At 48.6% G+C, this 27,139-nt stretch overlaps 1 protein-coding gene and 1 long non-coding RNA gene across 5 annotated transcripts in view; one reads left to right on the forward strand and one right to left on the reverse strand.

The window, feature by feature from the left end:
* LOC116763430 lies at positions 1–10,663 on the forward strand. Its single transcript, XR_004352523.1, has 3 exons — positions 1–872; positions 8,947–8,953; positions 10,653–10,663. It is a non-coding gene; the product is annotated as an uncharacterized LOC116763430 (long non-coding RNA).
* ATF3 (activating transcription factor 3) overlaps positions 1,762–27,139 on the reverse strand; it is a 49,325-nt gene continuing 23,947 nt past the window's right edge. The window contains exons 1-4 of one of the 4 annotated variants that reach the window (XM_032651101.1): positions 13,905–14,671; positions 8,378–8,621; positions 4,428–4,535; positions 1,762–3,230 (exon numbers count right to left, since the gene is read on the reverse strand). In XM_032651101.1, coding sequence (XP_032506992.1) covers positions 3,033–3,230; positions 4,428–4,535; positions 8,378–8,621; positions 13,905–14,020 — 666 coding nt within the window. In that variant the 5' untranslated portion in view covers positions 14,021–14,671 and the 3' untranslated portion in view covers positions 1,762–3,032. Of the gene's footprint in view, positions 3,231–4,427; positions 4,536–8,377; positions 8,622–13,904; positions 14,672–27,139 lie in introns of those variants that run through there. The other 3 variants (XM_032651131.1, XM_032651112.1, XM_032651122.1) reach the window with 3 other exon arrangements.

Genomic DNA, 27,139 nt, shown 5'->3' on the forward strand with positions numbered 1-27,139 from the left:
TCCAAGTTTATTCTTTCAGAGCCCCAGTTTCCCTCTCTGTCGAACGTGAAAGTAGATGAACTAAGCAAATTGATGGTAAATACTTATTAATCCTTTCTTTTTAAAGTATGGAAACATAAACTTGGTTACAGAAAACTATTTTTAATGCACTTGTTAAGAGAACTTACAGTTCCACTGATGATTTACATGCGTTTCTCAGATCAATGTTTCTTGCCATCGCCACTTCCCCCTTCCTTCCTCTCTAATTCGTTGTTGTCCATGGCAGCTTTAAAACTGTCTTAAGTTTCCTAACGGCTGATTGGTGGCTCATCCAGAAGGTAAATGCAAGGAAATTCATCCCCCTCCACCAAGACAAGGAAGATAGATTATCTCCTGAAAGAAGTGGTAAATGGTACTTCCCCCAGATGCTCTGTACAGTTTAGGAACTGCCCCTGCTATGTAGTTAAAGCAGCAAAATTAGGATGCCTGTGTCACAGGTGATAGTTTAAAGGAACTATACATGAGTTCAAAGGAGCAGGCATGCTTCATGCGCATGAACGTTCAAGGAAGCGAGGATGTCTCTGAAAAATGGCATTGGTGGCGGAGTAGCCGGTTTTTATTCCCAGCCTGTGAGTGTTACATATGTGCACAGGGAAAGAGCAAGGGACCCTGGTTCTGTTCCAGACCTAAGGAATCATATGCTCTGGAGATTCCAGAAAATTAGGTGGACTGTTTTCTTTGAATTATCACACCTATCCTGTCTGAAGTTATACTCTCTCTTCCTCCCCATCCTCACTGCCATTCTTTTCCAAATTTGAAATACCTGTTTGCAACAATGAGACACAAACTTGGACCTTATAAGAGATGTAATTCAAGTGAACACGAGGAGTTCTGTGACAGATTGTAAGGTTCAAGTTGAGCAACAGGTGTACCTTTTAGGCTTTTGTGTATTCAGAGAAACTTGTAGTTGAGGTATTCAGATTTTATATCAACATTCTATCTTTTGGGCTTCCCTGGTGGCGCAGTGGTTGAGCGTCTGCCTGTTGATGCAGGGGATGCGGGTTCATGCCCTGGTCCGGGAAGATCCCACATGCCGCTGAGCCTGCACATCCGGAGCCTGGGCTCCACAACGGGAGAGGCCACAGCAGTGAGAGGCCCGCGTACCGCAAAAAAAAAAAAATCTATCTTTTTAAAATAAATTTATTTTATTTTATTTTTGGCTGAGTTGGGTCTTTGTTGCTCTGCACAGGCTTTCTCTAGTTGCGGCGAGTGGGGGCTACTCTTCATTGTGGTGCACAGGCTTCTCATTGCAGTGGCTTCTCTTGTTGCGGAGCACAGGCTCTAGGCACACAGGCTTCAGTAGTTGTGGCACGCGGGCTCAGTAGTTGTGGCGCACGGGCTTAGTTGCTCCATGGCATGTGGGATCTTCCCGGACCAGGGCTCGAACCCGTGTCCCCTGCGTTGGCAGGCGGATTCTTAACCACTGCGCCACCAGGGAAGCCCCCAAAATTCTATCTTAATACCAAACAATCTAAAGGGTATGCTTGCTGTTGTGTCCTAGGGTTTGTCAATGAGAAATTGGGCATCAGAAACCACAGACTGAGGAACAGGATTGAAAGTCAAAAATCCCACCTACTGGCACCCCAGAGAACAAAGAACAACACCTGCAGAATATTTAAAGCCGAGACCACCCCCTACACCACCATCTCCAAAGGAGAGGGGAGGGGAATGGTTAGATCTCAACAAACAACCAATTTAAAAGAACACAAACCAGCACAACACTTAAGTTCACCATGTCTTGGTTCCAATATTTATTCTATTGACAGGTTAGGAATACTAGGATAAATAAGTAATATCTTCTTTTACAGAAAATTGTAATGATACTACTGAGTAGGATTAAACACTCTGAGGATTTCACAGAAACGTCAGAATTTAAACAGACAGTAGCCAGAGTCCTCGTGGCCAGTGTGAGTGACTGTCTCACAGCTATAAATGCTCTGGGCCCGATTTCTACAAACATCTGCATGACAGAAACAATGCCATTAACATCTAATAATGCTAAAGCCTAGGCATCACCTGGCTTCAAATGCATCTCCACTGATTGTGGTTTTCAACCACAAGAAAAGGAAAATGGAATATTCTTTGGCTCTTCCGGCCTAGAAAAAATTCCTGACCTAAGTCACTGAGCAGAGAATCCTAACCCTTCAGAAGCTGGATTCTGTTTCTGCTTTCTTCCTGTGACATTATAACTGAGTTTGCAACAGAGGACGTGCGTTAATGCTTGGGTGCCAAGGGGAAGAGGCCTTTTCTGTTGGCACAAAACTGCACTCAGTCCAGGCTGGCACAATTCTGTTCTCCCGGGGCTGACAACCTCTTCTGGCCACCTGAATACTTTGCAAGACACTGCACGTGCTGATATGATAGACACACCACCCACCCCGCCGCAAATTCTCAGAAACCAGATCTGAGGAAAGTCATGAGAAAGTCACAGTGGTGGTGTGTGGCGCAAACGTCAGAAGAGCACAACGCCTAGTTTTGAAACGAACGCCTTGCACACGGTAATTCCTGTACAGAACAGCATATTTGCTAGAAAGCACAACCCTAGCCATCGCACAGCTTCACAAAATGCCATTCTCACCCCACGTCCCCTACAAGTGACAGTGGCAGCGGCAGCAGAGGAGGTGGCCCCACCCCACCCACCCAAGGTACAGATGATGCTTCTGCATGAATCCTAATGGTGGGAGGCCTGGTTTTTGCAGAATCCAGATGAAAGGCAGGCAGGACCCTAACCAGGGGCCATCTGGAGAATCCAAGGAAGGCCAATATGTTAAGACCTAAATTCTGGAGTTAAGGAAAAAGATGCCCTTGTTGCCCTGGTCCAAAGTCCACTCTGGGGTAGAGTGGAAAGTCACCGAGGGCCCTCCCACCTTGATGGTTCTTTGCTGCTGGGATTCAAGAGGTGCACAGGAAGTCAGATCTCCAATGGCTTCAGGGTTTCGGATGTAAAAGGAGGATTCGATGAGGACTCCGCAGTTGCCCCATACCACGGCTGCTTAGCTCTGCAATGTTCCCTCTTTTATCTGTTGGATAAAAAGGTTTCTCTCATCTTCTGGAGTCCTCCCGTTCTGAGCCCGGACAATGCATGTGGGCCGGTGCAGGTTGAGCATGTATATCAAATGCTGCTTCTCATTCTTGAGCTCCTCAATTTGGGCCTTCAGTTCGGCATTCACACTCTCCAGCTTCTCTGACTCCTGGGGGACAAGCAGCAGAGGGATTAGGAAGGGAAGCCACGGGCCAGTGAGGAACGGGGTGGCCTGCTGGTGGCCCCTGGGTGGCAAGGGGTAACCGCTGGGACACGTCGGGACTCATCAAGCTGGAGGTGGCCGCTGGCTCCCTGCTACAGTGCCCCACAAAGCCGGGACAGCAGCATTAGGTTTGGGAGAATCCAGAGCCTGGAGAAGCCTTTGAACTTGGAGGCTCCTTCAGAGAGGCCTTGAGTTTCCACTCAAGGTTGAGGCAGGTTGTGACCCTAATAGTAACGAAACAGCAATAGAAGCAATGGCAAAGAGATCTCCTTTACATAAGTACAACAGCCCATGGGCAGGTCTTCTGGACCTGAAAGGGCCTTGGGGACTGGAAGGCAATCCAGACTCATGGCACTTAGTCTTCTGTGAGTCACTGATTTCACTGAGAAGCTCATCTCCCCAGAAAGAATGCACATAGCAATAAACAAAATGTCTTAATTTTCACTGACCCCCTGAAGCAATTGACAGAACCCTTGGGGACCTGTGGAACCTGGGTGAAGACTCTGCCCTGGCCTGTCTACACTTGGGAGAGGGGACACAGCCACTGGGAAGACTGCATCACGGCCTGCTCCAGCTGCCCGCAGATGCCGTTGCCACTGGCGCTTCTCCCTTCTGGAAGGGGAGCCGGCTGAATGCAGCTGGGAGCACAGACTATTGGATGCACCAAAGAGAAGGGCTGCAGAGTTAAGAACGAGAGAGAAAGTGTAACCTCTGCCTGTAGATTAAGGAAATAGCTTGTTTGAAGAGATTAATTAAAGGCTTTTCACAGTGAGCCAGATGAGAGGTGGCAGCTTTCTTTCCTGAGGAAGATGGGCGACTGAGCCTCTTTCACTGGACTGACGTATCCCGTACCCGGAGGCTTCTGGACGTGTATGGACCGGCCGAGGGGGAATATGGGCACCAGACGATCTTGTGGTTTTTAATTCACACACCTGCTTCTTACACACCCAAAGTCACATTCATTGTGCTAACAGCTTTGCTACTTCGTCGTTCTGCAACTGGCATTTCTGCTACCAGCTACAATGCCCTTCCTGGGAAAGCACTTCTGGGCGGGGGCTTTCAAACTCCCCTTCCTCACGTGACGTGAGGTTGGCGGGGGACAGGCGTGAGCAAGAGGAAGGAGCAAGGCACACAGGCACTCACCTTCTGCAGGCACTCTGTCTTCTCCTTCTTCTTGTTTCGGCACTTGGCAGCTGCAATCTTATTTCTTTCCCGTCGCCTCTTTTTCCTTTCATCTTCTTCAGGGGCTACCTGTAAAATTCAAGAGGCACAAGCTTAATGGGAGGCTAGAAATTCAATCCACCTCAAATACACTGCCTTTTATTTCCAGCTAAAACTGACAAACCGGGGCAGCCCTAAAGAATTTGGGAGAAGTAAAGCCCTAGACTTTTGCATGCAACCTCTACACACACACACACACACACACACACGCACTCAAGAATGAATAATGAAAAATCAAAGAACAGTTAAAATTATATTGGCAATATTAGTAAATTAAATTTATTTTACTTTTAAAAAACATTTGGATTTTAAAATAGGAGTTTGATATTCAAAGTGATAACTATTGGTTATCAACTAGAGCAAGAAACAGATTTTGTCCAGTAAATATGTCCTTTCCCCTAGAACCAGGAATGACCTCAGGAATATCACCTTGCCACCCATTCCCCCTGCCTCTTCTTCGATTCATCTCTATCTTCACCTGGAACATCATCATAGCACCTCCTTCCTAAATTCGGGAGAAGCCCGTGCAGCTCCTGGAGAAGAGGAACCCAAGCCTATTCCCCAACCAAAGTGGCGTTATCAGCCCATGGCTTGGTGCCACCTGTGGGTGGAGAACTAGAACCATCCATTGATTCATCCAACAAGTTGATATTGATCTCTTCCTCTGTGCCCCACCCTGAGCCAGCCCTGCGATCCTCAGAGAACAAAACCCTGTCCTGCTTTACCATCTGGTCCTCTGTGAAGTTCACTCTGATCCTGACTTTGCCTAAGGACTGATGGGGAGCCAGCAAAGTCTGGCTGCTGGACTTGGCTCAGAGACCAGAGTCCAGCGGGAGTGAAGCACTCACAGTGAGCAGAGTGGGTGATGCTTTAGGCCACTAATGTCAGAACTTTGTCATGTCACTTGTCACTGCTCCAGACAGCAGGAAAGGCCATGGGAGCCTCACCGCAAATCAAAGAGATCCTGGGACGCCACGATCACCTCACCTCTGACTTTGGATTAGATGGCACTGACTTAAGGTTGGGCTGAGATGGAGGCTTTACAACATAGGGAAACAAAGCCCAAGGGGGAAATACGATGAGAGGCATTTCTACCTTTTATGTCTTGGATCCTAGAACCACAAAGGCGGACATTGGGTTTAGACTATACCTTTGAATCTCAGCTTCACTGCCTATTAGCTGTGAGACCTTGTGCAAGTTACTATGCTCTTTTGAGCCTCAGTTTCCTCATTTGTAAAATGGGATCAATAATCTTACCTACTCAGTAGGGTTGTGAGGAGGGTCAAATTAGTTAATCTATGTAAAGCCCTCTGCACAGGGTTTAGGTGCTATGGAAGCTTTAGTTATTATCATCATTAACCTCATCATCAATGTCTTCATTAAGAATTCAGCAAGTCTAGAATTTCCTTTGCAACTAACTCTACAGATACTTTTGGACAGGGGGGGAGGATTCAAAGTATTCTCATAAAAGGAAGTACTTGAAAGTAGAGCAAATCTCAGAGTCACAAACTGTCAGACATGGAAAAGCCTTTCTAAAGGCCATTTAGATCCATCCCCTCACTTTATTGATGTGCAAATGAGGCACAGAGTGGCCAAAAGTAATGTGCCAAGGGAGGCCCAGGAATCACCAGCTCGTGGTCAGCAGACCAGTAGGCTACAACACTGGATGTAAAACCCAGGCCTGTGGCTCCCGGCCCTGTGTCCTCTCTTGGCCACAGCTGCCTCATTCCACCATGCTGCATTCCCAGAGGTGCCTGGGATCTGGGGAGGAGGCTTACGCTGCCCAGATACACAGGATGCCTGTGGGTTTCACAGGCTCAGTGCCTTAAGTTGAGAATTACAGCCACCAAGGAGACCAGAACATTCAGCTAGGTCATTTGGTGCACTCTCTTCCCAGTAGAAAAATCTACTTGTTAAACTGACCTAAGATCAGAAGGTCACTTGATGAACAAAAAAATCACAGTACATGAGTTGGATGACTTTAAGACTGCTTCCGTGAAGCTGGCTGCCTGCTTCTTGCTCTGGAGAACCCTCCAAATATCCCTCCAAAATGTTTTCCTTCCTTCCATGGCACCCCACTACTTCCACTGCATCCTGTAATTTCAAGATTTAATTAGAAAAAAAATTTTTAATTTTTTCCTTGAGTGTCCCATGTTCCCACCCTGCACTTTCCAGTATTGGACTGGGCACCAGTGACTTGCCCTGAGGTTAACTGGGGGTACAGCCAATGCCCCTAATGCTGCCTTAAGGATATAGCATCATATAGTAGTCCTGCCTACCATTCACTGAATGCTAACACTCAGCCAGGCCCTCTGCTAGACCCTTAACAAATGCCATCTCATTTAACCCTCAGATCAGTTCTATACAGGAGTCATTATTTACCCACCCCCCATTCATAGAATCATAAAGGTTCCTAACCAACTTCCTTTAAAACTCAGTTCTTTTCTGGCCAGGTCCACTACCTCTTGCCTAAAGGCAGTGACCATGCCAGTTAAGTGAGCGTGAAACACTCCCATCTTTCATCCATGAGGGGGAGGCCGACAAAACAGCTGAGACCTCAGCTCTGAAGTTCTCGAACCACCACAGCATTGCCAGCAAGCACCTCCCAAACTTCTCACCATGACTGTTACTCCAGGTGTCTTATAAAAGGCTGCCGAGCGGAGAACAGCACAAGCGTCAGAGACAGAAGTGAACTTGGAGCAGAACCTGTACCGAGGCTGTGAGCATGGCCGACTGGTCCTTGCTCCACAGCCTGGCCACCTGGGTTCTCGTAGTGATGAAAACAATCACCACACTCTCTGCGTCTTCAGAACAACTGGACACAGAAGGTGATCTCATACAGACAGACTCATGGCTTTCAATACCATCCATACGCTGATGGCTTCCAACTCTGTATCTCTGGCCCCGACTCTCCTCTCAGCTCCAGACCCACGTATCCAACTGCCTCCTTCACACCTCCACTGGGGCATTGAACAGGATGGACGCCTGCTCTTGTCCCACCCAATGTCCTGCAGTCCCAACCTCAGCAGCAAATAGGCTCTCCATCTTTACTGCTGGCCAGGCCAGAAATTCTGGAGTCACCATTGACTCCTGTTCGGAGTCATACCCGATGTATGACTCCGGGAAATCAGCTGTACCATCAAGACAGATCCAGAAGCTGACAACTTCTCGGCACCTCACGGCCCTCATCCCGATGCAGACCCTCTAGTGTCGGTACCCTGCTTCTGCCCTCGCTCGTACTGCCCATTCTCGACTCGACAGCCAGGGTAATCATTTAGGAATATCAGGTTAGACCATGTCGCTCCTCTGCTCAGAAACCCTCCCAGGGGCTCGCCACCTCACTCTGAGTGCACGGCGTGTCTTTACAATAGCCTACAACACCCAACGTGATCTGGCCTCCACCCGTGAGCTCAGTGCCTGCCTCACTCCCCACCCCACACGTGACCCCAGCCACTTGGCCCTCCTTGCTACTGGTCCTGTGCCCTCAGCACGCCCCTCTCTCAGTGCCCTTATTCTTGATCTTTTGCCAGATACCCATATGGCCCTTATCCGCTCCTCCTTCGAGTCTCTGCTCAAAGGCCATTCTATCAGTGAAGCCTCCCCTGAACTCCTGGTTTAAAACAGCAACCCCACTCCTGCCCCACTCCCCTGTCCCCCTTTGCTGCTTTATTTTTATCCTTTGCCTGTCTGTCTTTTATGGATTTACTTATCTTGTGTGTTGTCTGTCTCCTCCCAGTGGAAGGTAAGCTCCCTGTGAGGGCAGTGATTTTGTTTTATTCATGGCCGAAGCCCCCTGCCTAGAGCATGCCTGGCGCATGGTAGGTGTGCAATAAGTAAGTGCAGAAAGAAAGGGCACCCTTGGGAGAACCTACCTCGGCTTTGGTGACTGACATCTCGAGGGGTCTGCTGCTGACGGTGACTGACTCCAGCGCCGAGGACATCCGGTGGCAGAGGTGCTTGCTCTGGATGGCGAACCTCAGCTCTTCCTTGACAAAGGGTGTCAGGTTAGCAAAATCCTCAAACACCAGTGACCCAGGAGGGGACAGGCAGGGGACGATGGCAGAGGCACTGACTTCCGAGGCAGAGACCTGGCCTGGGTGTTGAAGCATCATTTTGCTGAAAGACACATCAAAACCCAAACTACTTCAGGGATTTGGGGGCATGGGATCAAGGACCCCCCCGCACCTGCGACCTCCAATACCTGAGCCCCACCCCCAGAAGAAGGTCCCATTAGCCCTCGGCCTTCTGCTTTGTTTTCATTTCACACCATCCTCATCTTGCGTAAAACAGGTTCTTAAAATACACAGCTCAGCGATGTGGATAAAATGCCTAGTTGAAGTTTATAAGGGGTGGCATTTCAGGCTATTCTGAATTCACAAGAGCTATTAGTATTGGCTGGTGTACATATATGCAAATGTAGCCTCAAACAGTCCTGAAAGAGGAAGAGCGTTAAAAAAAAAAATCAGTGAGACTATTATGTAACCCCATTTGCAGTCTCCTTTTCAAAAAAAAGAAAGAAAAACTTGGAAGGTATCTGAAATCAAGTTAAATCTATCAGTGAGTGGAAGTAAAAGCAAGGAGTGGGGGACCTTTGAATATATCTCTGAAGCTTCCCCCTTGGGAAGTTGGATCCAAGTCTTTGAGAATGAGGACAGTAACTGTAGCAGGTGCATTTCTTCGCCCCAGTTTGGCTGGGGTGTGGGAATTCAGGTCACAAGGGACTAGAGTAGCCCTTTCTTAAGGTAAAGGTTGGTGAAGCAAAAGACCTCAGAGTAAAGAAAAGTGAGGAGCTCAGAATTTGGACCTCTTTTGGGGAGTGTTGTTCAGCCCTGTGATGTTTGGAAGGGCTTGGGCTGGGCTCAGAGGGGGCCTGGGACTGGCTCTGGCACTAAGGAGTGGTGTGACCCGAGCTCTCTGAGTCTCAGCCTTTATGTGACAAATGTCTGGGAACTCCTACAGCACCGGGATGGAGTCTCCACTGTTGCTCTTTCCAGAGCCTGACCCAGCCCCTGGCACCGGCTTCTCCCAATGCCTGCTGACTGCTGGAGACTATCGGACTGAATACATGAAATGAGGAAGGGGCGGTTAAATCAAATGGCCTCTGAGGTCCCATCTACCCCCTATCCTTCTACAGCCCAGGGAAGACAAAGGGACAAAAAAAAAAGCAAGCAAGAAAGGGCAGAAATAGTAATGGTTCCATGGTCCCAGTTTGGAATAGCCCTCCATAAATCTCTTCCTGCTGTATACTCCCTCCAGCAGTGGCCATCCCCCCTCATCCCTGCTTTCAGTTCTCCAGGGGCGATGAATGTGGGGATTCTCAGGGCAGGTGGTCCCCTTGGAGCATCCGTCTCAATCTGGGGACCTGAGGTCATTAGCTAAATCCAGACAGAAAAGAAGCCCTTTGGCAAGTCGCTAACATTTCACAAGTGCCTCCTTCATTCCAGAAACCTTATGTGCCTTATCTCACTTAATCTTCATGAGAACCCAGTTAGGTCCTAGTCCCATTTTATGGATGAAGTAACTAAAATTTAGACAAGCTAAATAATTTGCCCAAAGTCATATAAGTATGAGGCAGCGTCAGGATTTGGAATTAGGTTTGACTCCAGAACTCATGCCCTTAATTTACAGAACATAGAATATTATTCTAAATTGTAAAAGCAAACAAAAAGCCAGAGCAAACTTTTCCTGAGGGTTGGGAGTAGGCATGGGGATGGGTGAGGGTCCTGGAACTGAAGTGATGGAAGGGAGACTAAGCAAAGAGCCATGGGGAAAATGTGAATTCTGTACGGAATTCCTGAGCTTTCTCTGCCTGGGTGCACACTCAGATTGCTGCCTGCATTCAGGAATTCCCAGTCTGGGGTCAGAACATCAAGATTTGAGGCTCACTTCCTTATGCGTCATCATCTTACCTCCCGGAGCCTTCTCTCTCGTCTGTAAAAGAAGTCTAAAAACAATCACCCTATTTTCCCAGAGTTGTGCAAGGCATTGAAGAAATAATACCTGAATATGCCCTGAAAAATATAATGCAACTAGGAAATATGTTATTATTGGGCCTCCCAGAGATCTGTCCAGCCCAGGGCTGGCTCTCCAACAGATGCTCTGTGGGGTCCAGGTGGGTGGGTGGTTGGTCACTGTCTTTGATCTTAGACACTTCTGAATACAACACCCTGAATTCTACATCCCCCTTAAGATCCAAGATACACTGATGGTGGCAAGAATTCCGGGCCAATGAACACCACCATTGTTGACTCTTCAGAGAAACCCAGGAAACGTATGTGATTCTCTTCCCAAAGCCCTATGTCATGAGTCAGAACTGATATTCTTCTATCAGTTGAATCCTGTAATCTTAGGATGCAGGGAGGAGACTTTTCCGATAAACTCTGAGAAACCAGCTCTCCAAAGCCAGAGGCTTAAGATTCTCCCATGCAATTGTGTTTTCCCTCCCTTTCCAACGTTATTAAAAACGCAGTAGTTCAGGGATGGATTTCAGAGCTACCACTGGGCTGGCCTTTGTCTGAAGGACGGCATGGCTCCCTTCTGCACAGGCAGTTTGAATTCCACCACAGTTGAGCGTAGTTCCATTTCACCTCCCAAGTTTATTAATGAGCTTTCAGGGCTTGGGGTCTGCTGTGTGGGTTTTTTTTCCCCCTTCTTAGTGTAAAGTCAGCAGTCCTGATGAAAGAAACTGAAGAATGCCAGTGGTATGGAATGTTTTTATGAAAAGCATTGGGTGGGCTTACTTGAGGATGGAAACAGGTTGTAAAAATGTTTAAAAGCCTTTCAGAAAGTAAAGCAGTTGTAACTGTAACGATTTGGGTTTTTCCTGCACTCAGCTAAAGTTCAGTTTCTTGAGATACTTTCCAGTTATTTGTTGCCTCATTCTCTTAAAATATGATCAGCCTAGACTCAGGCTGTGCCCCTACAAGAAAAATGAAGTTAAACCTTCAGTTTTTAAGAAAGTTGAGACCCTTGAACATCCCCCTTTGAAGAAAAAATTTTAGAGGATTTTCTGAGCTGACTTTCTGTACTGACCTTAAAATTGTCTAGACTTATTACAAAGAACCTGCATTTTGCTTCTCATTATCTCTAATCAGAAATCGTGTCATATAATCGGTAGTTTCATCATTTTCAAGAAAGTGAAACTTTACTCATCTATTTCTTTAACTGGAAATTCAGCTCCCAGGTTTTATTTCCTAGTAGCTGCTACTACCTTGAGTTTTCACTTTTAATTTTCATCTCTTTCCACTAAGCACTGCTCATAAAACATCTTATAGTAGGTAGCCAGTTCTTTCACTAACTTCCTGTCTTGGTCTTTCTCCTAGCCCACTGGAAGTGGGTATATAGACACTGCAGTTGTAGGTGTAAGGCTAGACATCAGGACAGAGATGACGCTTGCAGGCCTTTCACTACCACTCACACGCTGAGCACCCGCTGGCATGCTTTCTGGACCTCAGTCACCTCATGTGTAAAATGAGACCAATACCGCCTGCCCCAGTTCCCTCCCAGGGCTGTCAGGAAGATCATATGAGATATGTGAAGGTGGATTTACACACATCCTAGGTAGCCATTATTACTGTGATTCCACTTTCCCCATTTCAGGGGGGACTCATAATGTTGCTGTCAATGAAGTTGAGCCCCACTAATGATGAATTAACCGGAACCCTCAAGAAATTCAGGTCAGTCACAGACAGCTTCTTTTGCACCTTGACCTCTGGGCTCTTGGTGCACCAGATCAATTCCACCCCACTATTTGCTGGCCCCAGCTTGTCCCCACTGGTCTTAAGTACTTGAGAAATGACCAGGTCTCACACATGAAACCGTTTCCGGTTCCTGTCGTGTCCTGGCTGTGTACTTCCTCCTCCCCAGGCCGAGTAACACTTGGAACCACTGACCCTGTCCCATGCCCAGCCCATTTGAAAAGGGAAGAAATCATGAGCTCTATCCAACGGGATAGAACACCCAATATTAGAGTCGTCCAGGTCAGATCTTCATTTTGTAATTGAGTAAAATGGGGTCCAGGAAGGTAAAGTGACTTGCCCAAGGCCATAAAGCTGGCGAGTGGCCCAGCCCAGGCCAAGCTGTTGACCATCCTGCTCATTTTGCTTCATCACTAACAGAGATTCAACACCGCGAGGATCAACCATAGAGGCAAATGGAGAACAGAGCCATTGGCCAGGTAGATGAAGGGTCAATAGTCCTAGGAACCTGTACCCACCACAGAGGAGGCTTTGATAGGACTAAGACAGGGAGGGAGTATAGAAGAAAGGGGACAATGGGGAGAAAAGACCAAGAGGGGGAGAGAGAATGGTGGGGTTAAGATAGGAAGGATCTGGAGGCTCCAATAACTGCCACAGGTGCTGGGTACTGTATATTAGTCACACTGTGCCTCGGGTGCTGCCTGCGGTGTTACCTCTGAAACCACCCAGACAATAATAACACTAAAACCCACCCCCACCCCAGTCTTCATCCAGGATATCCTCAAAGCAGTAGCATTATTCTACAACAAATGCTACATGCAAAACAGGGGGACAGTTATACCAATTTCTCCTTCATTTAAAGTTAAGAGACAGAGGCCCCAAACATGTGACCGTCACCCACACTGAAACAAGTGCATTAAGAGAGCACCCAGATTTTCTAGCACCCAATTTTTTTTTTTCTGCCTCCATCAAGGGATTAGCAGCTCCTTTATTTGTAAGAAAGCATGTGCGATTTGGAAATGAAATTAGGGAAAAGAAAATAGAAGGAAAGGAAGTGATTCGATCAGATGAAAAGAGGGTGGGGGGGAGCAGAGAAGGAGAACCATTCCAGTGGAAAGAACGTGGGGAAGGGAAGAGATGCCCCACAAAGAAGTCCCTTTTCCCCCACTGCCTCGGAGGCCGGCCAGTGACGTCCAAGCCCCCTCATTCAAGTCACTCAAGTCCCCTCATCGGTCCCTTGTCTTTCAGTTACACCCTCCCAGAATCTGAAAACCTTCGTCCAGACAGGACCGTAATGGTTGTCCAGTCTAACCACCACCTCGTGCCCGCAAACAGGCAGAGGGGCCAGGAGTGTCTATATGCCCACATTTCCCAGCTGGGGATATTGGTGAGGCCCAGGACATCAAGTGCAGTGTAAGCTCTCAGGGTCCTGCCCCCTAGACCACAGAGCCAGTCTCTCAATTACCTGAACTGGCTTCGCACTGTCGCTTCCCCCCACGGTGGGTCTCCCCGATGGAAAGCAGAGAAATCCGCGAAACGCCAGAGGAAGAGCCAGAGCTTGAGTCACAGGTACTAGAGAAAAGCGTGTGAGAAACTTGGGACAGGAAGTCTCCGGCCCAGACACTGGGCATCTGTGCCGGGAGCCTCTCTGCCTTCTGCCCTAGGGCAGCCACATGAGCGCGCGCCACCTCTGTAAACTTACCCAACTAACTTTCGCTCCGGGCTACCGGCGCTGTCCTGCCTCCCGGCGCTCCGGGGCGGGCAGGGCGACCCCCAGCGGCCGCGCGCGCGACCCCGGCTCGCCCGCTCCTTCCCCATTCATTCCGTTCCGCCCCTGGGGCAGCCCTTCCGCGAGCACCGGCCTCCGCGCCTCTCGGGAAGGCTGGGCTCGCGAGTGGCAGTGCCCGCGCACTGAGCAAGGGATGGAGCCGGTCGGCGAGCCCGATAGGCTCGGACACCCTGAGCACCCACCACCCGTCGACCGCTCCCAGGGGTTAGGTAAACGCAAGGGCGGAGAGGAGCTGTGGTCCGACGCCAGTGGAGGAGCGGGAGCCCGATCTCTCGGTTGCCAGGAGCATTTCGCGCCCCAGGGCAAAAGAGAAAGTTCTTTGCGATAAAGTTTCTAAAGCGCCGAGAAGCAGTGGTGGCTGGGAGAAGTTCGAAGCCAGAGGCGGGGGGCAAGTGTCGGGGGTGGGCGCAGGGGCCGCCGACTGGTTACCAGAGGGGCGCAAAGAGAATGAAAGCGAGCCACCCTTGCCGCGCTCACTCGGCTTCCAACGCTCACCTCCTGGCTCCACTCGGGGCGCCCAGGGTCCGGAGGGCGGGCGGGGTCGGGGTGGGGTCGGGCTGTTTGTGGGGCCGGCGGGCGAGCACAGAGGGCGCACAGCCGGCGCGCGGGCTGGCGGGTCCGCTGGAGCGGCGGCGCGGGGAGAGCGCTGTGCAGTGTGCGCCTCGCTGCGTGCGCCTGTGGCTGGGAGCGCGTTGCATCACCCCTTTTATAGCCCTCGGGCTGGCGGCGCGCCCTTCTCCGGGTTACCAGTCCCAGGCTGACGTAATGCTATTAATAGCTTCCCCCGAGAACCAGCCGAACTAGGCTGGGCGAAAGCCGGGGTGGGGTGGGGGGCGGAGAGGAGGGGCCAAAGAGGAGGAGGGGAAAAGAGGGACCGGTGATGCAAGCTCGGGGAGGAGCCGGCCGGCGAGCGTTCTCCGGGCCTCGCACGCCGGGACACACGCACCCGCCCGCCCTCTCTCTCCATATCAGGACCGGAGCCGCCCGGGCTGGCCGCCAGATGTGCGTACTCGCCGCTGCGTGTTCCAGGCATGAGCCAATGGTGCCCAAGCCAGCGGCATGACTCCACCGCGCTGGCATCTCTCCCTCCGCTAAGTTGCGGAGGGGGGAGTTTGGAGAGGCGGGTTCTGGCCGCTGCCCAGACTAGGTGAGGCTGGAAGCGAGCAGCGACCTTTCTCTAAAATGCGTGGTCATTTTCTGGCGCTTCGTGAAAATACTCCCTTCGCAGTCAAAAGCCTCCTTCTCAAGTAGGGGACGGGATAGGAACGGAAGGATTATTCCCCAGTGTGGGAGAAGTGCTCAAAGGCACCCCTACGGTGAACCCACACCGTTACCCGCCGGGGGTGACCTCTGTGGCGGGGACCGTGAGAAGTCTGTGATTTAACTCAAGCGCGGAGAGCTCCGCGGGCTCTGTGCGCCCACGCCCGCAGCCCCGGCACACCCCACAGGGGCGCACACGCGGAACCGTCTCTCGGCAGGTTGGGAACCCGACTCCGAGGCCAGGCCTAGTGGTAGGACCCTATGGGGTTAGGATTTTTTGTAACAACCCCAAAGCGTTTGGAATTGACAGCGAAACGAACAAGCCCGTGAAAAGATTAGAGACCTGGGAAAATCAGAGGCAACTCAGAGAGGGGCTAAGAGTAAGGCTGAAGCCTAGAGGCCAGGGAGAGGAGTAAAGAGAAGGTGCTTTAGTGTCCGCGGGCGGGACGGGGCGGGGGTCGCCTCGCTCTCTGGCAATGTTGAGGGAAAATCCATCTTCGGCTTTCCTGTGTTTTTCTGCGCCCAGAGAGGATTGGGTTGGGACCGGACGGACTGGACTGGGGACGCACTAACTGCAGCGGAAATAAGGCCCCGCAGCAGAAATCCTTTTCGCCCTAAAGCCGGTGGCGGGAAGGGCGGGGTCTTGTGGCCCAGATTCTAGCCGAGCCTTCAGCGGAACTGGATTTGAACCTTAAAATCGATTTCCCAGTTCTGATTCCTCGACCTCAGCTGTCTAGGCTTCGAGACCGGCAGAACCAGAGACCTTGTCAACTGCTCACAGACTAATATAGATGAACGCGAGTGTGGCCAGCCATGTTTCGTTACCGCCAGGGAGGGAGACCCGTGCGCGCCCGTGGGGTGTAGGGGCACCTGCTTCCAGCTGTCTTTAGGGAGGGAGACGGCCCAAGGCCATAGTTTGGTAATTTGGGGTAGGAACTAGAAGGCTCTCAGAGCCCAGATATCTCCCGCAGCCCCGCCCCACCTGCAGCCCTCGGGTGTTAACAGTCGTGAAGCAGGGGGGCTGTCTGTCTCTGTCTCTGTCTCTCTCTGCCTTACACACACAGTCCCGCACCCTCGGGGAATCTGTCCCTCTCCCCAGCCTCTCCGATTGCCCAGCAGCCTGGCATAGATACCCTCAGAGTTACAGGTAAAACTGAATCCCCCGCACCCAGGTTCCTCTCCCCCGAATCCGAGCCTCACCGGGACACCCCCCCAAGCTTCGGGGCCCAGGACAACGCGGAGAGCCGCCTTGGAAGTCCCCCCGCCCCCGGCCCGTCCGGGAGCCCAGAGGTTCCACGCAGGATCCCGGGATGTTGCCCGGGACCTCACCGGGTTTCCAGCGAAGTCACACGGCCAGAGTGGGGCCGTTGTTTTTGCTTTACTTTTCACCCTGGTAACGGGCCTCCTGGCCTCACCCCACGCTCCTACACTCCGCCCTCCTAACCACGCACCTGCAGGTAAACCCCGGGCTGGCAGGTAGACCCCGGGGCGTGTCGGCACAACCCCTAGAACACCGCGAGAGCAAAAGGAAAGGCGTTTGTAAATTTACATGAAAGTCATTTGAGGTTATCTACATATCTTTCCTATCTACTTGTCCGCTGCCCTCGAATACATTGCACCATTATAAAGCGAAACAAGGAAATGGGGGAGAACACTTGAAAGCTACCCCCGCTCCCCCCCCCCCCCCCCGCTTTTTTTCCTTTGTGAAATGCCTACAGGAATCTTTAACCAGTTTACATTTTAAACTAGGATTCCTTTAATACACCCAAGCCAGATTTGTGGAGGTTTTGGTCCTGTCGTTAAGGGGAAATTCGGCTTCGGGTGTAGGTAAACAAACAGCTAGACCAGCCTCCACAAAACAATGCACGAGAAGGGTAATTGAGACAGAGAAATTCCCAACCGCTGGTATTACCGTGGTGCCTCCCGTTCCTCTTATTCAATCTGCTTCATTCTAATAATTCTTGGTTTTGAATCCCCAAGTCACACCTGGATAGAAATGCTGTCAGCTGTTCGCAGAAGTCTGAGCCTCGCTCTCCCACTGAAACTCCAAAAGCGATAAGAATCTTGACAGAGAAGTCAGTCCACCCCCTTGTGAATGAGACTCCTATCCAAGGAAAACAAAAACGGCCGCTGCCTGCCTCCCTGCCTCCAGCCCCCAGGAGAGCCGTGAAATCTGCCTAATCGAAGAGAGACTGGGAAAGAGCAGGGGAAGCGAGCCCCAAGGTGTGTGCCCCCGAGGTGTGATCAGTATGAGTTCTGTGCGTCCTCATTTTATCCTGACTTTGGACCCACCGTTGTCCAGCCTGCACACTCGGTATCATCTAGAGGAGGGGCAAGAAAAGCGTCCCAGACCAAACTGCTTCTCTACACAAAGGAAAACAATGCCTCTCCCCTCCCTGAGAAGCAAGCCCTGGGTAGGGTTATTTCAGGGGTTAATCCTCAGTGAAAGAGGGTTAAGCAGAGACTTGAATATTGCTGAGGTTTTACGCTGGAGAACTGCCTGGGGAATCTACATTCAGACCAGCCCCAGTATGTTTTGCTGAGTGAGATAAGAATTGGAAACTTCATGTTGGGGCATGTGCAAAAGGAAGGGAAAAAAGTTAAAACGGGAGGGGATGGAACTAGGCAGCTAAAAACAGCCCACTGTGGCAACCGAATCTCAACATCAAAACATTGCAGGGAGCCAAAAGAGAAAAAAAAAAGTTCAAGAGATATTTAAAGGTTTTAGCAGTTTCTTAGTCCAGGGAACAGTCCATTCCCACTCCTTCCCCCACCCCCATTATTCTTCATCAAACCTCAAGATTGTATTTGCTCACAGATCTCTAGAGAGGCAAGTGAAACACAACTTAAAATCAGTCAGGGTACTAGCAGCTCTATCCTCCTGGCTCAACCCACTTCACCCCAGAAAAGGTGTGGGGTAGACTTTTTTTCTTCTTTCTTCTGCTTTCCAAAGCCCACACTTTCTATAAAGTGAATTTGAATGGGGGGGATTACTAATTTAAGAGTCTGCTTCCTCAGGAAACATGGGGAAGCTCTGAAATGTGGAAGGTGGTGCTTTGATTCTGGATTCAGCACATAGTGGCTGTGTCATCTTGGATAAGTCATTTCACTCTCTGTGCCTAAGTTTCCTCAGCTGAATAATGGCCCTTGTAAGAGCATCTAACACATAAGGATTCACTGAGGGTAAGGCACACAGCCAGTCCTCAGTAGTGGTATCATGAATTATGAATCAAAGGAGGCATGCTGGGGATACCCCTGAAATCTCTCCCAGAGCCCATTCTGTCCCCCTAGTCAGTGGCAAAGAGTTGTGGATGAAGCTGAGCTTCGTTCAGGAATGACCATCTTCACGGGAGTGGGGATAGGACTCCACAAAGAAAACAATGAAAGCAATCCCCATTTTCCTTCCACACAACTCTGGCACACATCTGGGGCTCTCCTCAGTGCAGGACGGACCAGTGCTAAGTGCCCCAGGCTAGGATCTGGGAGTGCAGGGTGGGCTGGGAGGGGTGAGGGAAGCTGGGTTCTGGTCTGGTTCTACCTTTGGTATTCCTGAGCAAAGGATCTTCCCCTCTCTAAGGCCCCATCTTTTCTGAAGTGAGGAGCCCTGGGCTGAGCTCTAAGGGTCTTGAATGGAGACCTTCTGCAGAAGCCATCCTACAAGTCCCTGGCAACCCCTCCTAAGAGAGCTGGAGGGAGAGAAGGCGTCAGGAGGAAGGCATTGGAGAGCACGAGGAACAGACTCATTTCAATCATCTCTCTTCCCCTCCAAAAACTAGAGTCAAGAAAAGTTGTCCAACTTTACTCTCAAACACAGCCTGTGGTCCTGACAACCTTCCTTTCCCCCCACCCCCTCCTCCTTCTTCTTCTTCCCCTTCTTCTCTCTGAACATCTCTAGGGAATTTTACCCATGGACTTGGTGGCTTGCTAGGCAGGAGGGGCTGTGAGAGGAGCACCCCAGGCAGAGAATGCATCTTTGGGGACCTTCTGGTGTGTAGTCCATCTTCTATGCCATAGAAACCCACTTTGGACTATAGGACAAAAGCCCAGGTAGCAGCTTTTCCCATTTAAGAGTGGAGATCCTAGAGCCCTGGGACATCCAATTCCCCACAGCCAAGGGATGAGCAGGGCTCAGGAGACCTGGGAGCCACTCGAAGTTTCCCCTCCAGGCAACGGAGTGACTTGGTGCAAGTCATAAACCCTTCATCTGTGTTCCAGTCCATAAACTTTATTTCATATTTAATATCGACTATTTAATACTGACTCCCCCCAAAGCATTGTTGTAAGAAGCAATGAGATAACAGGTGTGAGAGTCATTTGAAAATAATTAAAAGACTCATACTTTTAAAGATTCCTTTGGGGGATTCAGTATAATGTTTTTTTTTATCATTATGAAAATTTGGGAAATGGACAACAGAAAAAGATTACCTGTAATCTCAACACTGTTAGAAATCTGGTGTGTTTCCCTCTGATCTTTTTTTTATGCATATGATTTTTAAAAACAGAGTTGTGATCGACATTGCAAGCAGCTTTGAAATTTGCTCTTTTGCTTATTTCTGAATTATATGTGGTCCTTATTATCATAATTTTTTCTTCTAAAAAATGTTCATTTTATTGTGAAATGTAGCATACATACAGATGATTATAGAACATATATATTCTTTTTTTTTTTTTTTTTTGCAGTACACGGGCCTCTCACTGTTGTGGCCTCTCCTGTTGCGGAGCACAGGCTCCGGACGCGCAGGCTCAGCGGCCACGGCTCACGGGCCCAGCCGCTCCGCGGCACGTGGGATCTTCCCGGACCGGGAAGGGCTTCCCTGGTGGCGCAGTGGTTGGGAGTCCGCCTGCCGATGCAGGGGACACGGGTTCGTGCCCCGGTCCGGGAAGATCCCACGTGCCGCGGAGCGGCTGGGCCGCGGAGCGGCTGGGCCCGTGAGCCGTGGCCCCTGGGCCTGCGCGTCCGGAGCCTGTGCTCCGCGATGGGGGAGGCCGCGATAGTGGGGCCCCGCGTACCGCAAAAAAAAAAAAAAAAATGGATACTAGTAAAACAAACTTCAGGAACCTACCATTCAAGTGAATGAGTAGACCACCACCTCAAGTACTTAGAAGCCCACATGCGACCGTTTCTGATCACACCTGCCTCTCTCTACCAACCAGAGGTCACCACTGTCTTGACTTTTATTACCGTAATTTTTAATGGGCTATGGTCGTGATATGATTTACTTAGTCATTCCCCTACTTTTAGCAGAGTGGTGCTAGAGTGCTGTGCAAATTTAAATCTTTATTTTGGGGAGAGGCATCAAATTCCATCATTGCCCAGGTTGTTTACATGGAGTTAGAGAAAGGGTCTTGATATCTATCTTCAAGTGCTGCACGGGTCACAGTGGAAGATGGAAGGATCTCGAATGATCATGACTACCAGTGCATTTTCCTTGTTTCCTAACATCCAAACAAAAAACCCCTGCAGGCAATTTTCCCATGAAGCATCTCCTTTAATCCTTCCTCTCTCTATTTTCCCATCCCCCTTCATTTTCTGTTTGTCCACCTTAGAACAGACAATCTAGTCTGTGGCAGGGGTGAGTAGTACAGAGGCAGAACAGCTGGAGCAACGCTTCTGCCTGTGCCCTCCAGGCAATTGTTCACTGTGGTTCAGGTAGCAGCTCGGCTCTGGCATCTCTGTGCCCACTCGGTGGCGTGGATGATGCCAGGTTGGTGGCCACTGGAGCAGGTTCCTGGAGTCTGGTGGTACTGATTCTCCGAACTACAAAAAGCCAGAGGCAAGAGGACCCTGGAGATCATCTACTTCCATCAAAATGGGCATAAGCACGTATACGGGTACGCTGTTGTGCACCAGAGCCAGGAGATAAATACAGGACGTCTTGCTGGAGTGTTTGTCTTAATTAATACGTGCTTCGAATATTGTTTTATATTAAACAGATATGGATATGTTGAATTTAAATATGTCAGACAAGAATTTTTAAGGAAAGGAAGAAGACATCAAATACATTTTGGGCTTGGGATGGGCTACCAAAACTTATACTCCTAGGACCCTGGGGGGATTAGTTCCCTCTCTTCTGCCTTTAAGTGTAAAATAATGTGAGCAAACGCCATTGTGTAGCACTCACAGCGTTCCAGACTGTAAGCTAAGCCCTTTACGTAGAGTTAATACCTGTAATCGTCATAACAATCCTATTAGGTAATTACTGTGGACATCTCCATTTTGTAGACGAGGAAACTGAGGCACAGAGAGGGTAAATGATTGCCAGAAGTTACACAGCTAGTGAGTGGCAGAGCAGGACTTGAGCTCAAGCAGTCTGGCTCCCAAGTCAGGGTGTTTGGCCACGACACCTACTGTCTCTCAACAAATGCTCACAGGAAAACTTGGGGAGTTCTGACACAGTTCAGTGTGCTCACTGGATAGGTGGGGAAGTTGAGCTCACAGAGGAAAAGTGGCTCTCTTACAGTTCGCCAGAATCATAATTTCTTTTTATTTTATTGAAGTTTAGTTGATTTACAATGTTGTGTTAATTTCTGCTGTACAGCAAAGTGATTTAGTTATACATGTATGTATATTCTTTTTCATGTTCTTTTCCATTATGGTTTATCATGGGATTTTGAATATAGTTCCCTGCGGTATACAGTAGGACCTTGTTGTTTATCCATCCTATACATAATAGTTTGCATCTGCTAATCCCAAACTCCCAGTCCTTCCTTCCCCCATTCCCCACTCCTCCTTTGCAACCACAAGTCTGTTCCCTCTGTGAGTCTCTTTCTGTCTCGTAGATATGTTCATTTGTGTCATATTTTAGATTCCACATATAAGTGATATCATGTGGTATTTGTCTTTCTCTTTCTGAATTACTTCACTTAGTATGCAGAATCATAAATTCTTATACCAAGGGACTTCCCTGGTGGTCCAGTGGGTAAGACTGCATGCTCCCAGTGCAGGGGGCCCGGGTTCGATCCCTGGTGGGGGAACTAGATCCCGCATGCATGCCGCAAATAAGAAGCCCAAATGCTGCAACTAAAAGGTCCCTCATGCCGCAACAAAGATCCCGCGTACCACAGCTAAGACCCGGCACAGCCAAAATAAATAAATCTTAAAAAAAAAAAAATAAACAAAATAAATTCTTACACCGAAAGGAAGCTTAGCAGCAGACTTCTGAGCCCCCTGTTTGCCCTTTGCTCCAGAAGATGCTCCATTTGCTAAGATGGGGCCAAGGTAAAGAACAGGTGCTTGTGAGAGGGATGGACCACGTTTCAGGGGTGTCCTGTGCTCATGGCTGACCACGTACAACATCCCTGGAGCTGAAAGGGTGAGTGGCAGAGGGGTGGGAGCCAGGGATGGCGGAAAGAACCTTAGATCTGCACTTTTGTCCTTCCCCATGCCTTACCCTTGAAGCTGACACATCATAAAGAACCCTGATACATCAGAAATGTCTAGAGACCAATGGAAAGCGCCATCTGTCAGGCCGACTTAATGACTGATTTTAAAACAAACAAAAAAATCAATGCAAGGCTAGGTCATATTTAGTAATTACTATTTACTGAGCACATGCTACATGCCAGGCACAATGGTAAGCACTTTTAAAAATACCCAGTATCTTATTTCATCCTTGTAATAACCCAGTGAGGTAGGTATTATCATTTCAGTTTTACTGATGAGGAAACCAAAGTTCAGAAAGGTTAAGAAAATTGCTCTTAGGCACTTGATTCAAACACAGGTCTGATTTCCTTCAAAACTTCCGTTAAGCTCTACTATCCCCCAAATCTTAGAGAGCTTTACACATGCTTACTTTCCTTTAGCTTTGCCTTCTTCTTGAAAAGGGGCACTCCCCCTTCCCTTTACCAAAGTCTTGTTGAATGCATGGAACCTTCTAGTATGCACCTTACCATACTCCTAAAGTCTCGGAAGACTCCCAAGTGACAAATTCCAGATCCCTGTACCCTCGTGATACTATCCTGTCTGCCAAATTTGCAATTATTCCATGCTTTGCTTTAACCACAAACATAAGCCCTGCTATTGACTGAATAAACCGAGTTGGGCTTTTTGGACTTTTATTCTGTTTCCCAAAATATGATGAACTGAAATCATCTGATGATGAACTTGTACTTGAAACTGGAGTGGCTGAGGGTGGAGTGAGTCACTCCGGTGAGTTTATACCTACCAGTCAATCCTTCAAATTCTGTCCTGTTGCCAGATCCTGTGCTCAGCAGTACGTTTAGACATCTTGGGGTTACAAGGGCAACATAAGAGCATCCTTTGCCCTTGAGGAGTTTAAAATCTTGTTTGGGTGGCAAACTAAGATGCATGAAACAGTATCCAGCACATTGCAGTCGCTATATATATATATATATATATATATATATTTCAGCAAGCATTTAATGGACACCTACTCTGTGCTGGTATGTGCTGAGTGGTATGTTGGGAGTTGCAGATACACAGTGATGCTTCCCTGCCTGGAAGATGCTCACAGGGAAATAGACTAGCTCATAGAGAGATAGACTTTTGATAACAGGTAGGCTGATGTAATAAGGGCTAAAGTGGTGCAGGAAAGCTCTACCCAGGAGAGCTGGCAAAGGCTGATAGACAAAGTGACTTTTGAGCTGGATGTGGAAGCTGAGCATTTTCTGGGCAGGGGAGGAGGGCAGGCATTCCAGGCATAGAGAGAAGCACATGCAGAGGCAATGGGTGCCAGAAAGTCAAGGACTGTGCCCTGCTCATCTCTACATTCATCCCCAGCTCCTTGCACTGTTCCAGACACATGCTTGTGCATGTAAATGTGCATGCAATGTGAATGTGCATGCAATGAGTGAAAATAGAGAATTGTGAAAACCCGTAGCAGGTCTGGAGAATGGTGAAGCAGCTGTTGAGCAGGTATATGTATGGAGGGGAAGGGGATTGGGGAGCAAGTGGGCGAGGATCAGACTGTGATAGGCCTTGAAGGTTGTGATAATCAGTTTGAATTGTGTCCCAGGACACAGGGGAGAGGTGGGCCACAGGGTCTTTTGGCAACGGATGGACACAGCAGATGTTGTTTAGGAAAATTGCTGGTGCAGGGTTGAAGGGGGGACTGGATGGGAGAGGAGGATGTGGGAGGAGGCGTCAGGAGGCTGCAGCACTGGTCAGGGGAGGCGATCAAAACCACATGAACTGAGGAGATGTTGGTACCCCACTCTCATATGTTGTTTATTCCAAGTAAAAATTATCCGTGAAACGTAATGCTCTTATGTGTGCTGAAAGTAAAGGAGCTGTTTGTCCCCTTGATCTTTTCATTGCAAAGTTCAAGATTCCTTTTCTAAAGTCAAGCTTCTCCCATTTGAGGGGCTGTGCCTCACTTTACCTCATATATGTGTATGTATATATGTGTGTGTGTGTGTGGTGTTATTATAAATGTGAACGTTTTTCACAGCTCTTCAATTCTCTGATCTTAAGCTCTGTGTCTGCAATCGATGATGATGAAGATGATGATCACGATGGGGATGTTACACTTTAAAAGCCCCTTTTCTCCTGTTGTCATTCCCTGTTGACCAAGGGTTCTACAGAAGAGGCGTGTACCTGGTTGCATAAAAGTTAATCATGGAGGAAGCCCCACGTTACCTTCGTCAGCCTGGGACACACCTGCCTGGATAGACTATCTCTTTCCCTCAATTTCCAGCACATAGTCTTGGCCTCTGTTTCCTGATCTGAAAAGTTGCCATAGCCACGTTGGATCACTGTGGGGAATAAAGTCATTCACTTATTCATCAAATATTTATTGAGTGCCTGCTACATGCCAGGCATTGTTCAAGGTGCTAGGAAGACAGAAATGAGCAAGGCCAACAAAGGCTCCACACTGGGCACTTAGCAGATACCCGAACATTAATTTATCCTCTTACATTTAATTTAAATTAAATTAAAGTAAGGCTGGTGTGGAAACCCAAAAAGATTCTCAATTCAGAAGGACCAGTGTTGTTGCTTTCGCACCCTTTTAAAGAATTAGGGAAAAAATATTGACCTTTACCAGTTCATCGTCCATGTGTAGAGGGAAGCCAACATCTTCTTTTCCCTTTCATTCTGGCCTTGAAAGGGGAGAGCCTGGGAGAATGGGGACCATGTACTTTCATTTTTACATATAAAGCTTTAGTTTTAATTTTCACATTCCCCACAGCACACTTCTGCACTGGCTCCACTTCATGTACTGACATGTAGAACTAAAAGGAAACACAAAATGAAAATGAAACAATGTTCCACCTGAGTCACTGTGTTTCTCCTTTATCACCAAAGCAATGTACTCCCACACAATTGAGGCTTGTTCTATTTAGGTTTTAAAACGTCATCTTTGTAATTAAAGCACACTATTATTGCTATAAAGTAAACAACTGGAAAACACGTTCTTAGAAACATGTTTCTGATTCATAAATATTTGGATGGTGAAGTCACAGAGGTGGAATGCTAACCTTGCTAACATGCTGATGATAAGGATCAGTAGACGCTAATATTACACAGTGAAAGGTTAGCCTTAGTCTGGAGCAGAAAAATAAGGTGGAAAATCGGGCAGTTATTTTGTAATGCTCAGTTGGAATAATACAGGTTTTAAAAAATAAATACTCTTTTCTAATGTTGTAATTCACTTGTATTTATTAATTCATTTAAGGAGTATTTACTGAGTGCCAGCCTCCTGGCTTGACACACCGGGTCCTTCTCTGCCCCTCTTTCCAGCTCAGCGGGAGCCGCTCCCCACCAGCACTACAAGCCTCAGCCGCTTGAGGCGCTAATACTTTCAGTTTCTCACTGAGCCTTTCACATTGCTACATTGTTGCCTGTGCTGATCCTTCTGCCTGGAATTTCCTCCTCTTCCCCACAACCCAGCCCTCTCCGCCTGGAAAATTGCAATTTTATTTTATCTTTCAAAATTCAGTTCCAAAGTCACTTTCTCATCTATGTAATTTTAGTCACAACCAGGATTAGCTATGTCATTTGTAATGTAAATGAAAACATGGATCCCTTTGTTCAAAAATGATTAAGAATTTCAAGCTGTTGACAGCAGCACATTAAACAAGCGTGGGACCTTTAAAGAGTGGGACTGCAGATCACATGCTCGTGGAGCCAGCCCTGGTCACACCTTTTCTGTGTTCCCATAATTCTTAGTCGATATTGTATCTTGGCCATTCAACATCTATCCACCCCAATTTAGGTACTGGTTTCCCAGTTTTCCACTGGGAAAGCCATTCCCCTCACACTCCTGGTCCATGTGCTTTGAGGGATCAGTTCGCAAACCATGCCAGGGCCCAGGGTGATTGGTCCAGGAAAGGGCTTGGTATCCAGTCGAAGCCAAGGAGCTGCTGGGAGCATTTGGCTGGGGCTGCTGGAGACTCACTCCCTTTCCTGCTGGACTCGAATGTGTGAATGGGGGGGGTGGGAGTGGGGGGTGGGCTGTGAGCCAGAGGTTGCTGGGGGAGTCACATGGAGCAGGAAATAAAGGGCAGAGCCAAGACATGAGAGGCTCTGCCGCAGGGGGGGCCTGCAACCACTTTTCAGTTATCTGAGCTAGTAAATCACCCCTTTTTGCTTAAGCCATTTGGAAATGGGTTTTCTGACACTTGCAAACAAGAATCCTAGGGGATACACACCTATCTGGTCCTTATACATTTTTGTATGTGTTCCCTCACTGTTCTATGAGTTCCTTGGGGGCAAGAAGCTTGTTTTTTTCATCTTACCATCCCTGGGTCTTTGGGATAGTGTTAAAATATCCTTTCAGTTTTAAAATAAATGGAATGATTGTGGTAGTGGATGGAAAAACAACAGTTGGTAACTTTATCTCCATTACCCCAATTTTTGTTGTGCAATAACTGGTCTTTAACATCAAGATATCTGTGGGCCCCTGCCACATTTTCATTCAGTTCAGTAC

The sequence above is a fragment of the Phocoena sinus genome, chromosome 1 (assembly GCF_008692025.1).
Source record: "Phocoena sinus isolate mPhoSin1 chromosome 1, mPhoSin1.pri, whole genome shotgun sequence".
Classification (NCBI taxonomy): domain Eukaryota; kingdom Metazoa; phylum Chordata; class Mammalia; order Artiodactyla; family Phocoenidae; genus Phocoena; species Phocoena sinus.